Here is a 15,660-nt window from a genome sequence, read left to right as displayed (position 1 = left end):
CAGAATGGATTATTTTGCCTAAGCTTCTTTCATTTAACCTAGTATTGTCGTCATATATGGTTTAGGAACTGTCAGAGGTAAAACTTAGGGGGGAGGGCTAATGCTACTTAGATTCTGAGGTTTATTTTCACTTTTAAGAAAAAATTTCTGTTTATGATATAAAGCTCCTTGTTTCCATATATTATAGTAAGCAAAAGGGAAAACCCATTAGAGTGAGAAGTCTTTTATATCACTGGTACTCTTCCTTTTTGTTCTTTAATCACAGAGGATGTTGGTAGTGTCACTTCTTCAGCTAGGAACTGTTCTCCTTTGTTAGTGATGTTTTCTTGAATAATGTATCATCTGATTTTGATCACCTGGTTTTTAAAAATTTGGGGTTTGAGACAGCAAATATTTCAAAAACTGTATTTAGTATTTTTCTAAATTTATTTTTAATGTAGTGATGAGCTGATAAGTAGCTAAAATATTTTGTACAAATAAGAATGCCTGTTATGATAAAACTGCCTTATTTTCAGATGCTTTGCATGCATACTTTGGAATTTGTGGCCTGTCACTAATGGAGGAAAGTGGCATTTGTAAAGTTCATCCTGCCCTGAACGTAAGCACACGGACTTCTGAGCGCCTTCGAGATCTCCATCAGAGCTGGAAAACCAAGGACTCTAAACAGTGCTCAGAGAATGTACACATCTCCACATGACTAACTTTAGATTGGGAGGGTGGGGGGATTTGTAGCCTAACTGTAGCTCAAGGTTAAAAGCCATGTATAACCAAGTGTGCTCTTTTTTTTAAGAGGTAGAGTCTTACAATCGAATCTTGTGCTGATGTCACTTTGGTATATGGTCTTGAGCCAGTAACCTTCGTACTAGGTTTCAAGGAAATCTTTGTTGAAGTTTGAACCACAGTGGACTCTGTTGTGGTTCTTAAATGTTTATATACTGTATTTCTAAGTTCTCTGAGGCAAACTAACTGTATGTATGAAGGTTATCTTTTTAAAAAGCTCTTCAGTACAAAATTGTATCATAAATACAAATCTTCAAAAGAAGTTTACAGTTCACATAGCATTGATAATCTTCAGGTGAACACTTAGTGATCATTTAAAAAGCTTGACTGCTGATGGTAGAACATTGCTTTAATGAATTAAGTATCTGGGATTATTCTTTGAAAACAGATGATCCCATAATTTTTAAAAAGAAGACTTATTTTGACTTAAGTAAAATGTGCCAATTAAACTTTTGTGGCCTATACAAATGAAATTAACTTCATAGCAAGAATGAATAGGCTTAACTAATACAATAATTTTCTAAAGGGAGATTGTTTTAAGAAGACTATTATGTAACTGAGGGACAAGTAATATAACTGTATGTGATTGTGAATGGGGAAGTTTTGTGCTGTGCGGGTCATTTATTTTAGATGTTGCTGGCGTAAATAACAGTTATGTTTGATGTTAATCTCAAATCATTAGCTCCTTTTTTTTCCTTTCTGCAGAGAAAACAGTCTTATCTAGAAGGAAAGCCATTTAATGGTTTTGTTTCTTTTTCTGAGATATGTGATACTGTAAATTATACTTGTACTTTTATAACTGAGTTATTTTTAGCCATTTGGATTCTTATTTTTAGTTTGTTGCCCCAGTGTGTTAGCTGCTCAAATTTCAAACTGATGATTTTCTAATTTTTTCAAATGAAATGAGTAAACATTTAAGTAAAAAAAATAGCACCACTCAAGTAAAGTTAATGGTGTAGCTCCATACACGGTCATTCATATTTTTGTATTTTCAGGTAAGTGGGAAGGAAGTGTACCATTTAGGGGTTAAGGACTGGGGTTTTGCTTTTCTTTGTTTTGTTTTCTTCATTCTGTGACCTAGCTAATTGTAAAGGAATTAGTATAAAAACTCATTTTTATTAGTAATCAATTTATCAATAAATACATCTGTCACTGTTGCTCTATGACGTTCAAAGTTATGAGAGTAGTGCTGAAATGGAGAAGGAAGTCTCTTCACCAGAGGGACTGGGTTTCATTTAAAGTCTTGGTGATAATAAATGTTGGATTGTTAGTTTTACAAGTATCAGTATAAAAACTAAGTTACTAATATCACTGTTCAGGTATTGTAATATTTAAATTTTAATTTCTTTCCTAGAGTGGAGAAAAAATACCCTTAAACAATGGTCCTTCCCAAAGGAAGCCTAGTATATACTTGGAGAAATGATTCATTTATTATTGGCATGCTTAGTTTTAAACCTCAATTTGCCAAAGTCAAAAAAAAATTTTTTTTTAATTAGAAATAAAATCAGTTTTCTGATGGTGGGGATAAAATAAGCCTAACAACAGATGTCATCCTTCCATGAGTTATTCCAGTTTGTACCAGTTTAAATTCTGACAAATTAAGACATCTACATCTCAAACTAACTCATTTCGTAGACATCAGGAGTTAAAATGGCATATATGTAACGGCTTTAGAACTATTCAAAAAGCCCCCATTTTTTTTTTTCCTGAATTGCCATTAGTGGTTGGAAGCTTAAAAAGTTAGTAATAGTAACCGTATTCGTATGAAGGAGAATTCCAAGGTCAAAGTATTTCAAAAAACTACTAAATATTTTCTAACTCCTTGTGTAATTTAATAGCATAAGATTATATATTACAATATGATTCTAATTGATATACTCGTGAGAGACCTTGTGAAACTTTATGGGCCAGTGAATGTTCACATTCCACAGCAGCATATTGACCAAAAAAATACCAGCCCATTGTGAATTGTGGAGAAACTATTCCCCACTTTTTCTAAATAGTTACCTACAAGAAAAGTATTAATAAAATAAATTATAAGCACTATTTCATATATATACTTGGTTCTTTAGCAGTGGTGATAGGATAAGAAGGGGAATATGAAGTCTCAGTAACTCTGCTCCCTTTGCTCTACAGCCAACTCCAGTATGGTATTTTTTAGACTATGGTAGGAGAGGCCTTGTTTTGAGCATATGCATGAAAACAAGGTTCATCAGGTCATATAACACAATTCAACCTATTTATCATCTACAGTGCTTTTAGATTTGACCTATAATATGTGTACATTTTAATTAGATCTTTAAATAATTATTTATAAATATTCAAATTCAAATAGAAGTTTTGCCGACAGTGGTACATAGTTTGAAACTGTTGGGCCTGATAATATTTGAGAGTCAGTATAGTAAGGAGGTGCTCTGGAGTCAGATGACTTGGGTTTAAATCCTAGATCTGCCAGTTCACCAGTGTAATCTTGCACCCTAACTTCCCCTTTGATAAAATGAGGGGGGAAAAATCTAACTCACAAGATTGTTTGAAGATCAAATGAGGTAATACATATAAAGTACTTAGCATAGTACTAAGTAAATAAAGTAAATTCCTAATTATAATTTGTCATAACCATCATAAAATTGTTTTTAAAACCTCTCTTTTCTGTAATAGAGATCCCACAGAGTTTAAACTCGAGGAAGATGATGGCAGCACTGTAGTTTCTGAATCTCCCCATTCGAATCCAGAGTAACTAGGATAGCTATTCTACAAAACTAGATGACAGGGTGTCCCCATGAACTTTAGAATACAGTTTTATAAGGACAAACCACTGACCAACATAGTTTCAGCATCTCTGTGGGAGGAAGTGAAAGGCAGGCAGCTGGTTTCTGACAGCCTTGAGAATAGAACTATAGCATTGCCCCCAGTTTCTCACTAGAAAGTACTGTGGGCCAGTCTGAGAACAAAAGCTGAAACTGGGAGGGGTTCTACAGGTCCCCATTTGCAGGTAGTGTTAGAGCAATATGATATGGTCTGATGATTGTGCTAGAGCAGTCTGGGCCCGTCCTGTATACATCTTAAGACTAATGAGCTAAAGCCTAGCTAGAATTAGAATCCACATTGGACCGGATAGGTACAATAGGACAAAGAGAAGAGAGAGTCCAGATAAATGTTGGGAAGGAAAGTCAATATACCTAGACATTATATGTGGACATAGATAATCTTTTAAATCACTTTGTGAAAATGAAAGAGGAACTTGAGGGCCATAGAGCAAAGAAAAGTCGTCCTAGGGCACCCCTTCCTCCTAAAAGTACAGGAAAACTCATTTCACCCAAAAACAAAAACAAAACCTGAAGATTACAGTCAAAGCCCATTCAAAGTTGTTTTAAGGAATAAAAGAATAAGCAGCCCAATATCCCCACAGACATTGGAAGCACACCAGCAGGACATGACCACAAGACTGATGAAAACTTAGTATTTATTGATTAAAAAAAAAGCCATTATGACAGGAAATTTATAATTTTAGAGCAATATCAATAAAAATGAGAAAAGCTAAGAATTACACAATCGAGTCTTAAAAACTGGAGGAAAAAGCAAACCAAAAGGAAGTAGAAGGAAGGGATTAATTAAAAGGGGGAAGGAGGGAAGACAAGATAGACAAACCGCCAGACAATCTTTTCAAGAAAAAAAGGGAGGAAGCAAAAACACAAAAGTTTAAATGACAAGAGAGAGAACATAAAACAGGAAATTTTTCAAAATTATAACACTACCTTGAGTAATTTTATATAATAAATTAGAAAATAATAACCTTTCTTAGAAAAATGCCAGTTGCCAAGATTACCAAAGTAGATACAGAAATTCAAAACAAATGGACTCTTTACAAAAAAAAAATCAGGCCCAGATTGTTTCAAGGGTATTTCTACCAAACTGTCATGATTAAATAATCCTAATGTTGTTTAAACATTTCCAGGGGCTATAAAGAGACTCTTGAGGGCAAAAAACACAAAAAAGGCTTCTAAATTCATTTTGTAAAGTGAACATGATAAACATTGTTTCTAAAACCTGACAAAGTTTGTACCAAAGAGAAAATTATAGACCGCTCTCACTTATGAATATATCAGTACATAAATGTTAACAGTACATTAGCAAACAATTCAGCACTTTCAAAAAATATTAAGTCATGAGTAAGTTGGATTTATTATAGGAATGCAAGAATATTATTAGACAACCATTAATATTCATCATATTAAAAGAGTTAAGGAGAAAAATCATATGATTATCTCCATTTTTGCAGAAAAGACACTTGACAAAACTTAACATTTATGTTAAATACACTTAATAAGTAGAAATTGATGAGTAATTCATTGACAGTGTACCTGTGCCCAAAAGCCAGCATCTTAATGTCGATACTAAAGTCAGGAACAAGACCCACTATCTCCTCTACTATTTAACTTTGTATTGGGGGATTTAGTCAATGAGATTAGACAAAAGAAAACAAAGAGGTGAATTGAAAAGGAAGAGGAAAACTTTTAAAATATGATTTTATATCTGGAAAGCACAAAGGAATTTGTTGAAAAGCTATAAGAGAACTTAGTAAAGTAGCAATTGCATACAACTAACATACAACTATCAGTAGCCTTCACCAGACACAAAAGAGTGCATACTCTGATTCCATTTAGATGAAGTTCAAAATGGGCAAAATTGTCTATGGTGTCAGAAATCAGTGCCCTCATTCAATCACTACCTCCCTCCTCAAAGGTAAGCACTATCAAGGCTTAAATCACCATCAGTTATGTCTGGTTTTGAACTTTCTTTAAGTGGAATCATAATCAACGCATTAGTTTTCAACTGGTTTCTTTTGCTCCACAGGGACTGGAAGAGTACAAGGCAGAGTCTGTGGTGCTGGCGATGTTCTGTTTCATAATTTAGGTGCTGGTTACATAGGTGCATTCACTTTATGAATATTTATCAAGCTGTACACTTATGATTTGTGCACTTTTCTGTACGTATAATTACAGTTCAATAAAAATGTTTACTAAAAAGAATAAAAGACTATATATGTATATAAACCTAAACTAGTTAGAAGATGTTCTTGAAGAGAAGATCCCTTTTATGATTGCAAAAAACGAAAAAAAAACAAGAAACGTATATGTAAACTTGAGGTCCAAAACCTGTATGAGAAAATCTTAAAACTCTTGAAAGCCCTCACTTGGCTCTGATGCACACTGAAATTTGAGAACCAATCACTGATTTAGAAAAAGCAGCTTGGGCAGGAGAAGCAAGTAAGAACCCCATAATTATTTGCAAATGTAAATTTTAAAAAGTTTTAGTTAACAGTAAGCTGAGTGCGATTCAACAATGTGCTCTTTGCTCCCACCCCAAAAAAGCTAATGTGATCTTAGTTTGTGGTAATAGCGTTGAAATGTAATGAATGCTCAGCTATGCAAAGAAAATATGACATTTATTTTCTCAAATGGACCCAATCTTCATTTGCCTGTATCTTCATCTATCAAGAGGTAGCGGAGGCTAAGGAGCGGGGCCATTTAAATTTGTCAGCTAACAATCTCAGTCTCTTCTGATATCAGTGTTGTTTTTTTTTTCTCTCTTGCTCCTTGTTGGCTGAGTATATGTGCCTCCTGGCAGTTCGTGGGGGCCTCTGTTGCAGGTTGCTGCTCTGATCTGGTGTCTACTAAGGTGTCTGCCGCCGGTCTAGTGTGGCCTTTGCAGGTGGGTTGCTGCCACTTGCCGCTAATTGCACAGTCCCAGCGCTATGGCCGTTTTGCTCTAATCCCAGGCCACCGCCAATCTCCCTGATTTTAGTGACACTGTATCTGCACCCTCCTGTCCCCTTCACACACACACACACACACACACACACACACACACACACACACACACACACACACACCACCCCACCCCACCCCATCTCTTTGGCCTATGCAGAAGCTCCTAGGTCTTTATTCCTGAAACACTGTCATTTCATTTATCTAGTAACCTCCCCTTCCACTTAATGGTACTGAGCCACCCTGGGTGTAAAGGTAAGCTAAAACTACTTCTCCTAGGACTGCAGCCTCTTCTAGGAAGCCTGGAGAAGCAGGTCAGAAGGCCACCTCATGTACCACATGTCTAAATATTTAAGAGTTACAAATCACACCAGAAAATTATGTTCTATCCTCCTAGACTGACAAATATAATAACAGATTTGGTGGGGGGGAAAGCAAGTCATACCAAATAATTGTGAATAGCATAAATGCACAATTAACTTCATTTTCCACCCCAGGCCATGATTTGGCAGTCGGTGCTGCTGGGCTGGAGCAGAGCAGGCAAAGGGGAAAGATTTCTCCCTGATTTGCTAGCCTGCCAGCCCTGGCTCCCTGCAGTCATTAGAGAGATCCACAGATTCCACATCCACTTCTTCTTCTTGGAGGGAGTGTAGGGGGTGGCTCTTTCACACCCACTTGATCTCTCTCCACCCCCCTGCACCTCCTCCATCTGAGCACAAGCTTCTCTTTACCCCACACAGTCTGAGTCAGGTGATCTTTGCCCACATACGTGTCCAGCCTCCTACCCTACCAACATCACCCTATCAAGCATCTCAAAGGAAACTCAGGCTCAGATCTAGAAATCTTGGCCTCCTCAGGGTTCCCAGCCCATGGCCAGCCCTCTTTCCCCACCCTAGGCCCCCTCCCACACCTTGACAAGCTCTATGTCATCTCCACCTCCCCCAGGCAGCTGCTCCATCATCACACCTTGGACCCAAGTGTGAACACACCCTGGCAGCACAGTCCAAAAGGGACCCAAGAGAGAACCCCATGGAGGCCCTGGAAGTGGGCTCACATGGGAATTCCATGATCTCTGGTAGCTGGGGGCATGCTCTAGAAAGGGGACCCACCAGTCTTATGGGGAGCATTGGAATGGGGTGCTCTTGCCTGGATCTAAGGGCTGTACTGACACTACCAGGCCCTATGTCCTTAGTTTCCTTCACACCTGTCTAGACCTTGCAACTAGGCATTCCACACACCTCCTCTCCTCTGCCCATCTCTTTCATCCTTTCCACACTTTCCCAGGGCTGGGAGTAAATAAGATTTCTCCCCTTCGTTTGTGGCAGGGACTTTCTTCATTTTCTGAGTTCTCTCTACCATTGCCTTGACATGTTAACTGGAGGGGTTTTTTTTGGTTTTGTTTTTAATTGATTTATTTTTGGCTGCATTGGGTCTTCGTTGCTGTGCGTGGGCTTCTCATTGTGGTGGCTTCTCTTGTTGCGGAGCACGGGCTTTAGGCGCATGGGCTTCAGTAGCTGTGGCACACAGGCTCAGTAGTTGTGGCTCGCGGCCTCTAGAGTGCAGGCTTAGTAGTTGCGGCACACGGGCTTAGTTGCTCATCGGCATGTGGGATCCTCCCAGAGCAGGGCTGGAACCTGTGTCCCCTGCATTGGCAGGCAGATTCTTAACCACTGCCCCACAAGGGAAGTCCTTAAACTGCAGTTTAATTTATAAAATCCTTTCTCAAATGACAAAGGCTAGCTTTATGATTCTTATTTTGCTACAAACTCTAAAGCTGCTTATTCCCTCCCTTCCTCATTGCTGTAATATGCTAAACCTCTCAAGGTAAATGAGTGCCTCTGGTGGAACAAGAAATGCAAAGGCAAAAAAAATCAACAGTTTTTCAAAGTTACTATCCCTGCCTATTAAAGTATCATTTTAATAGAAGTAGGGCAGTTAAAATGAAGGAGGTGATGACACCACTGTGTACTGTTGGTTTCAAGGTACCACATATTAAAAAGGTCAGAAGTGGGAAGATCAGGCTTTCTAGGGGGGCAAGGAGAAATGGGCCATATTTATCATATTCAAATAGCTGAAGAGCCGTTCTGTGGAATAAGGTTTAGATTCAGTGCCAACTCTAGAATTTCTGTTTAGTGGGGGCTTAGGGGGTGGCCATCTTAAGAAGGTGAGGCCTAGGGGACTTGCCTTGAAGTTGATTTGCATATCACCGAACTCTGTTTATTGTGTGATCATTTGAGCTGGCTTTAGAGCATGTGAAGATTAGGGGTTAATCTTAACATATACCCCTCCTTAGTCACATTCTGGCTCCACCAGTAACTGGACTGCTCAAAACTTTAAACATGCACAACAAATAATATTTTTCAAATAGTGGAATTGATAAATGAATCCGTATGTGAGAAAGATAAAGGACTGCAACGTCAGAGCTGTGTGAAGCTGGAATGGAACCAGTAAGCTCCCTGCCCTGGAGAAGGTAAGCTCAGCTGGGAGCCAGGGAGGAAGCAGAGGACTGCAGGCTGGCAGTGCATAGCTAGACTCACTTTCAGATGACAGTTTGGACAGGGAAGTGTCAAACAGGAAAACAGACACCATTATTTTAGAGCATTACGTCATTTCTCTAAAAGTCAGCATTCCTATTGCCTGTTCTTGAACAATCTGCATTTTCAGAGTAAACAAATCATCCTAGTTGATGAGGGAAAGTTCCAGTTTTCAGAAAAATTCTCAGTTTAAATGTAAAAGGAATGATGGCAGAAAAGAATTATTTTGCAAATGCTCATAGATTCTAGGCTAAAACCATCAGTGGATACTGAAACCATTAGGAGAAAAGGTGATGGAGAATGTTAAAATGGAAGGCTCGGGCTTCCCTGGTGGCACAGTGGTTGAGAGTCCGCCTGCCGATGCAGGGGACACGGGTTCGTGCCCCGGTCCGGGAAGATCCCACATACCGCGGAGCGGCTGGGCCCGTGAGCCATGGCCGCTGAGCCTGCACGTCGGGAGCCTGTGCTCCGCAACGGGAGAGGCCACAACAGTGAGAGGCCCGCGTACCGCAAAAAAAAAAAAAAAAAAAAAAAGGAAGGCTCATGCTGCCAGCACCTGAATCCACTAATCAACGCTGCTGTCTCTAAAAGGAGAACAATCAGTAAGAGCCTCCTGATTAATGCAGAGTGAGGTACACAGTACTAGCTACAAAGCATCCTTGCCAAAAACAGCAGAGACTGAAGCTAATCAATCTGCTAGAGCTAATGTCTAGATCTCACCAGTGAAATGGGAAAAGTAAAATGGCACCACGAGGAAGCATCCAACTGTGTCAGAGGTAGCACATCCTAAAGATAAATCTGGTTTCTTCAACAAGCCAATGGCATAAGGAAGTGGAAGGAGAGGGATAAGGTAGACTGTTCTAGATTAAAAGAAATGTAAGAGACATAGGAACACATGGACCTGACTTGGGCTTGGGTCCTAATTTAAGCAAACTAACTTTCAAAAGACATTTTTGAGAGGACTAGGGAAATTTGATATGAACTAGATATTTAGTGATATTAAATAATTATTTTAAATTTTGTTAGTTGTGATAATGGTTTGTGTTATACAAAATTTTTTTCTCATAGTATAGAGATACATTCAGAATTTGGATTGACAAATTCAGAACTGCACTTTAAAAAGGTGAGACTCACCTCCAAAGCTTTTCATTCAGAAGGTTATGGTAGAGACAGGAATCTTTTTAAGTTCCACAGGTAATTCTGATGAGAAGTCAGGTTTAAGAATCACTGTATTAAATAACTCAAAAGGTCCATTCTAACATGGAGAGTAGATGAGCTTAAGGTGACTTCAGGTTGACAAATGTATGTCTCTTAAATGGTAGTTGGGAGTAGGGTCTTTAGGAGGCAAAGTATATGTATGTACCTCCCCACGCGGCCCCGCCCCACGCGGCCCCGCCCCACCCTGCCCAACACCAGAAGTTCCTCAGTACTAAGAAGCCTGAAGATTTGGAAGAGAACAAAAGAGGTAAGGATCCCAGCAGCTCTTGGATTTTCTCTGTCAGACCTAGCTCGATGCGGTTATGTCCAGCACTGGAGAAGGAAGATGTTTTTATTGAAAACATTGAGGAAGTGGGGACTGGCTCAATGTTAATTACTACGTTGAAATATTTAGATTTTATCTCTAAATCCCTCCTAGATGAAACCTAAAAATGCAGGGAGAATTTCTAAGTGGAAGGCCTATTAATATGTAAGTAGACAAATGAGTTTCAGGAAGCGCTACTTCTAAGTTTTTTTCAAACATTGTACTACCTTCTATGAGGAGAGGAAATACAGATTACAGAACATAGAGCTCCAAACAAATTATTTCAGCTTTCATTTCTACAACAGGCATGTACCAGTATTACCTTAGTGTCTAAATGACTTCAGAGAGCTCACTCCAGTTCACTAAAATGAGATTTTAAGTCAGAGCAGGTTGCAAACTGGGTTATAACTTGTATGTTTAATACTCATAGTGTTTATGGAAGACACGATGCTTCTTCTCTGCTTATAAATATATAATACCATAATGAAAGTTATCCATTAAATGTTAATAGTCAGTATGGCATCTATCTGGAATATGCTTTTCCCCAGAGATCTGTCATAGTGTGTTTGGGGAAGAGAAGGTGGTAGGAAGGGCATCAATGAAGATGTTTCCCTGTGTTAAAAAGATATGTCTTTCCTTCCAGTTCATTTTTATTTTGTAATCTTACATCTCATTTCTATTATGTTTCACCGTTTTCTGAAGAGAGGGCAGAAACCGTCAACTGAGGACACAATTGAAAAAAATTCTGACTTACGGGGAATTTATTTCAAAGGTTTAGTTCCTTAATAAATTACTCAGGCTCTGGGTAATTTAGCTTCAGGAGACCTGATGACTTTCATCTTTTCCCCTTAAACACACAGAACAAAAAGAGCTTCAAGACGAGGTGGCCCAGGAGGAAAGTGTTACTGCCCAAACCAGCAGACTAAAGGGTGCTGCAAGTGTCATCATGCTTTTCAACCACTGAGACATCTGTCTTCTCTTTTTTTAAAAAGGTAAGCAGTTATATCAGAAAAACTTTAAACAGGACAAAAAGGGTACTGTTGATGAGGAACTCTCCTCCCACACCAACCCCCATTCTGCAGCCCTCTGCAGAGGCAACATGTGTGACCAGCTTCTATAAAAGGACCTGCACATGCAACCACATACGTGTGAATGTGTTTATATTCACACACTTACGTATGATGGTGACCTCAAGACCAATCAACTCAGCAGAAATTCAAGTTTTCATTTATTTTACGCAGCCTGGCATTTTCCTTTTCCAGATTTCTGTTACCGGTTATTAGGAAAAATGGCCAATTTAATCATCTCTGTTATAATTTGAGAAAGGACTAAGGAATGACTTAAAATAACTTATAAAAAATAAACGATTATATCTGGAAAGTCATAGAACAAGATTCTCATTTCTCATTTCCACCACTCCTTTGTTGCCCCTGCGTAGTGGAAACGTTGAGCTTGGTAGACCTGGGCTGCCACAGACACCACCACAGCCTGGATGAACTGAGTCCCCTGCAGAGGTGAACTAGAACCAAGATTTCAATCTCCTAATGCTTAATGCTTGAGGAGGGAAGGCTCTGGGCCACGCCTACAACCAATATCAGCTGCTTTGGGTAACGGGCTATTTGTTGCAGCACTGTGTTTTCTCCGTAGAAAACCAGATTGTGGTTCTTACAGTGCAGAGCTGCTTGTTTGGACTGGCTTGCCTTCTCCACCCTCCTCACATCATAGAACACATAGAAAAGATGGTAGGGCACCCACAGTAAGCCCAAGAGGCAGCTTATGGGCACAATCCTAGAGGCTCTGTTGGCCCAGGTCCCACCCCAAACCCTTCGTCTCAAAGGATTAAAGGTGGCATATCTTAGCACACAGGTGATCCATTTCAGCTATTGGAATTGGCGAATATCTGCTACCTCAGGGAGGCCTGAAAACCACTTCATTGCAGCAGCAGCATCACCTGGCACTTGTTAGAAAAGGTAACGCTCGGACCCATAGAATCAGCATCTATTTTAATGAGCTCCCCAGTGAGTCTTGTGAACGTTAAAGTTAGAAGTGCTGTCCACGGGGTAACATGTATCTCCTTAGCATAATGCTGTGTCCGGCCCTGGAGACCTAAGCCCTGCCTCCCTTTCCAGCCTCACCTTTGGTCATTCCTCTCTGCCCAACCCGTGATACCTGAAGGCACTCTGCTCTCTCTGTTCTTGACTTTGCTCAGACCGCCTCTCAGCCTAGAATGTCCTCTACCTGCCCTTCTGAACTCTTATCCTTCAACTGTCAACTTAAAAGTCCAGTTTCACCTGCCCAGCTGAATTAGACAAAGCAAGACACTGGCCCATTATAGTCTTTCTCCCACCCTGTCGCTCCCTGGTTCTGCTTATGTGCTTCTGCTAGAGAACTTCGCACGCTGGGCAGTAATTACCTGTTTACTGTCCATTGTCTCAGGCAGACCGTGAGCGCTTGCTGTCAGCAGCTTTGGTTTATTCATCTCTTTTTTTTTTTTGAATTTCTAAGTTGTGTCACAGCACATGGTAGGTGTGAAAGTCAGGCTTATTGGAAAAATCAATCAGCGAATCTTGGCCATTTTTACTGGAAAGTAATTTTCCTAAAACAGTAGTGTATATTGTATGTATAAATCATTTCAAAATATTTCTGTTTTTATTCCTCTGATTTGTGGCCAGTTTCATGAAATGCAGGATAGCATGTAAACCCATTTCTTATCCCTCAGGCCAGATGTAAAATTATGTTCTATCTTTGCACAATTTAATATACTTTAAATGCAACAAAGTTATTGAAAAGAGAAATTAAATCATATCAAATAAGTTATAGATAAAAAACATCTTCTGATATGACTACTGTCTACTAAATCACTGTTCATTGCTTATTTTCCAAAAATGTAACACTAAAGACTGATCACTTTTTCCTTAAAAACACTAAAAAAAAATCCTGACTCCTAGTTGGTCTGCATCCACTTTAAAAATCACATTCTTGTATTGTATCCTTTTTCTTCCCCACGTATGGTGAACTTATGTCCACACACATCCTCAGCCAGCCTTTTCTACACACCATTTTAAATTTATTTATTTATTTATTTATTTATTTTTTGCGGTATGCGGGCCTCTCACTGTTGTGGCCTCTCCCGTTGTGGAGCACAGGCTCCGGATGCGCAGGCTCAGCGGCCATGGCTCACGGGCCCAGCCGCTCTGCGGCACGTACACACCATTTTTAAAATCCTCTTCTGGGTGTTAAGGTCATTTCACGGTGTTAGGAAGACTCATTAAAGGAAGATGTTATAAAAGACGAATTTCCCCCTGATGGCTGAAGAATCATTGGGGTAATTTACCAAGGAATTGCAGCCTGTGAGACCACACCAGCCGCTGAACAAAGCCAAGCATATAGAGTTTCTTTTCTCTTCTCTTCTGAGTTTAGGAAAATGAGAGTGAGGGGAAGGATGTTAACTCTCTCAGGATATGATGTGGGCATCGTCTTTGAGAGAAGGAACTTCTAGGACACCAGAGAGGGCCTGGTGGTGACAGAGAAGACTCCAAGCAATGACAGAAGAGGACCCAACAGCTGGCTGCTCGCCATCTTCAGAAAACATGGAAAGGGAGCAAATAATTTCAAAAATATACAGAATAAAACTAGCAGAAACAACTGATTTGGAACCTCCCGTTTAGGAAATTGCTTCTTTAATTCAGACACTCACTATTAAAAAGAAAGAAAAAATCTCTTGCATATGCCAAATGGGCTTTGTACAGTGCCTCAGATCATGGCCTAGGGGACTGACGAGTTACCATGGCTCCTCAAATCTCCCACAGGGAGGAAGTCGGCCCAGGAAGTGGTTCACAACCTACAGAAGAAATGCCTATGCCCCACTATCAAAGGGTATAAGAAAATAGCATTAATTTACGTTGTCCCGACTAGCTAATCAGTCACTAAAAGCACAAACAGAAAATTCAGGCTGTCACACTCTCTTAGGAATGCCAACATACCTCACAGTCCAGAAAATCCTGCACGGTTCTCCCTTCATTTATACCTCACAGACCCAGGAGGAAGCTGAGTAAATTGGACTGTAACTTTTTTTGCCTTTTTTCTTCTTTTTGCTATTTTGCTATTCATGTATATCAAAGCCCTTTCATGTTCTCACAAGATCTGGGCCACTGAATGTAAGATTTATGCCCTGCCAGAAAATGGGCTTCAGTGTTGCAGTCCCACTCCTGCCACCAAGTGAACTTTCAGAAGAGCCTTTGGGACTGTAAGAAATCGGATGCATCAGGGGCCCTAAGGAACCAAGAAACACATTTTCCCTAATCAGGGCTCACCTGCACTTCAGGCTGAGATTTTTCCTAGGGCTAAATAGCCCCCTCCTGTCTGGGGGAGCCTTTCCTCCCAGCTCCCTCAACACTCTCCACATGTCTGCTTGGCACTTAGCTTCTTGTATTGAAAATAACTCTTGATGTATTTGTCTCTCCCCACTGCACCACAACATGGCCCTTGAGCAGGGAGCTGAATTTCATTCAGTTTAAAATTCCCAGTGCTCACAATACTAGTATGTGTTAGCTAACGTCGGTTGAATTAAATGGAATTGAATTCATCTAAGCCGGTTTCCCTGCCCAGCCTGCAGTGGTACCAGGAAAGGTAAACAGGGCTCCACGCCCAGCTCTGCCCCCATCCTGGTGACCTTGAGCAAGCCATTGCATGTGCCGGATCTCATTACTCTATAACACGGGGATCATAAAATGTGCCATGTAGATTGGTACAAAAACAAAAACTAAGGTGTCTCTCTCTATAAACTGCCCAAAGCTCTTCAGAGGAGAGGAGGGGTGTTGGGTTCAGGGTTTCTATAAATGTGAGGACAGTATGTCAGCCAGCCCAGTAGAATTTTACATATACAATAGGACTTGACAACACTGCCCATGTTTGTTTTTTTAATAAACTTTATTTTAGAAGTTTTAGATTTACAGAAAAATTGCCAAGATAAATACAGAGAGTTCCCAAACACTCTGCACCCAGTTCCCCATATTATTAACATCTTACATTAGCAGGGTATATTTGCTACAATTAA

The 15,660-nt window shown here is 39.9% G+C and overlaps 1 protein-coding gene across 3 annotated transcripts in view; it reads left to right on the top strand.

Moving 5' to 3' along the window:
• PGGT1B (protein geranylgeranyltransferase type I subunit beta) overlaps nucleotides 1–1,937 on the top strand; it is a 56,812-nt gene extending 54,875 nt beyond the window's left edge. For 2 of the 3 annotated variants that reach the window (XM_019940848.3, XM_019940849.3), the window contains exon 9: nucleotides 516–1,937. In XM_019940848.3, the coding sequence (XP_019796407.1) occupies nucleotides 516–697 (182 nt within the window). In that variant the 3' untranslated portion in view covers nucleotides 698–1,937. The remainder of the gene's footprint in view (nucleotides 1–515) is intronic. The other variant, XR_012330812.1, reaches the window with a different exon arrangement.
• The last annotated feature ends 13,723 nt before the right edge of the window (nucleotides 1,938–15,660 follow it).

This window comes from Tursiops truncatus, chromosome 3 (genome assembly GCF_011762595.2).
Source record: "Tursiops truncatus isolate mTurTru1 chromosome 3, mTurTru1.mat.Y, whole genome shotgun sequence".
In the NCBI taxonomy this organism is placed as follows: domain Eukaryota; kingdom Metazoa; phylum Chordata; class Mammalia; order Artiodactyla; family Delphinidae; genus Tursiops; species Tursiops truncatus.
The sequence above is the reverse complement of the archived record's forward strand: the minus strand, read 5'-3'. Positions and strand labels throughout refer to the sequence as shown.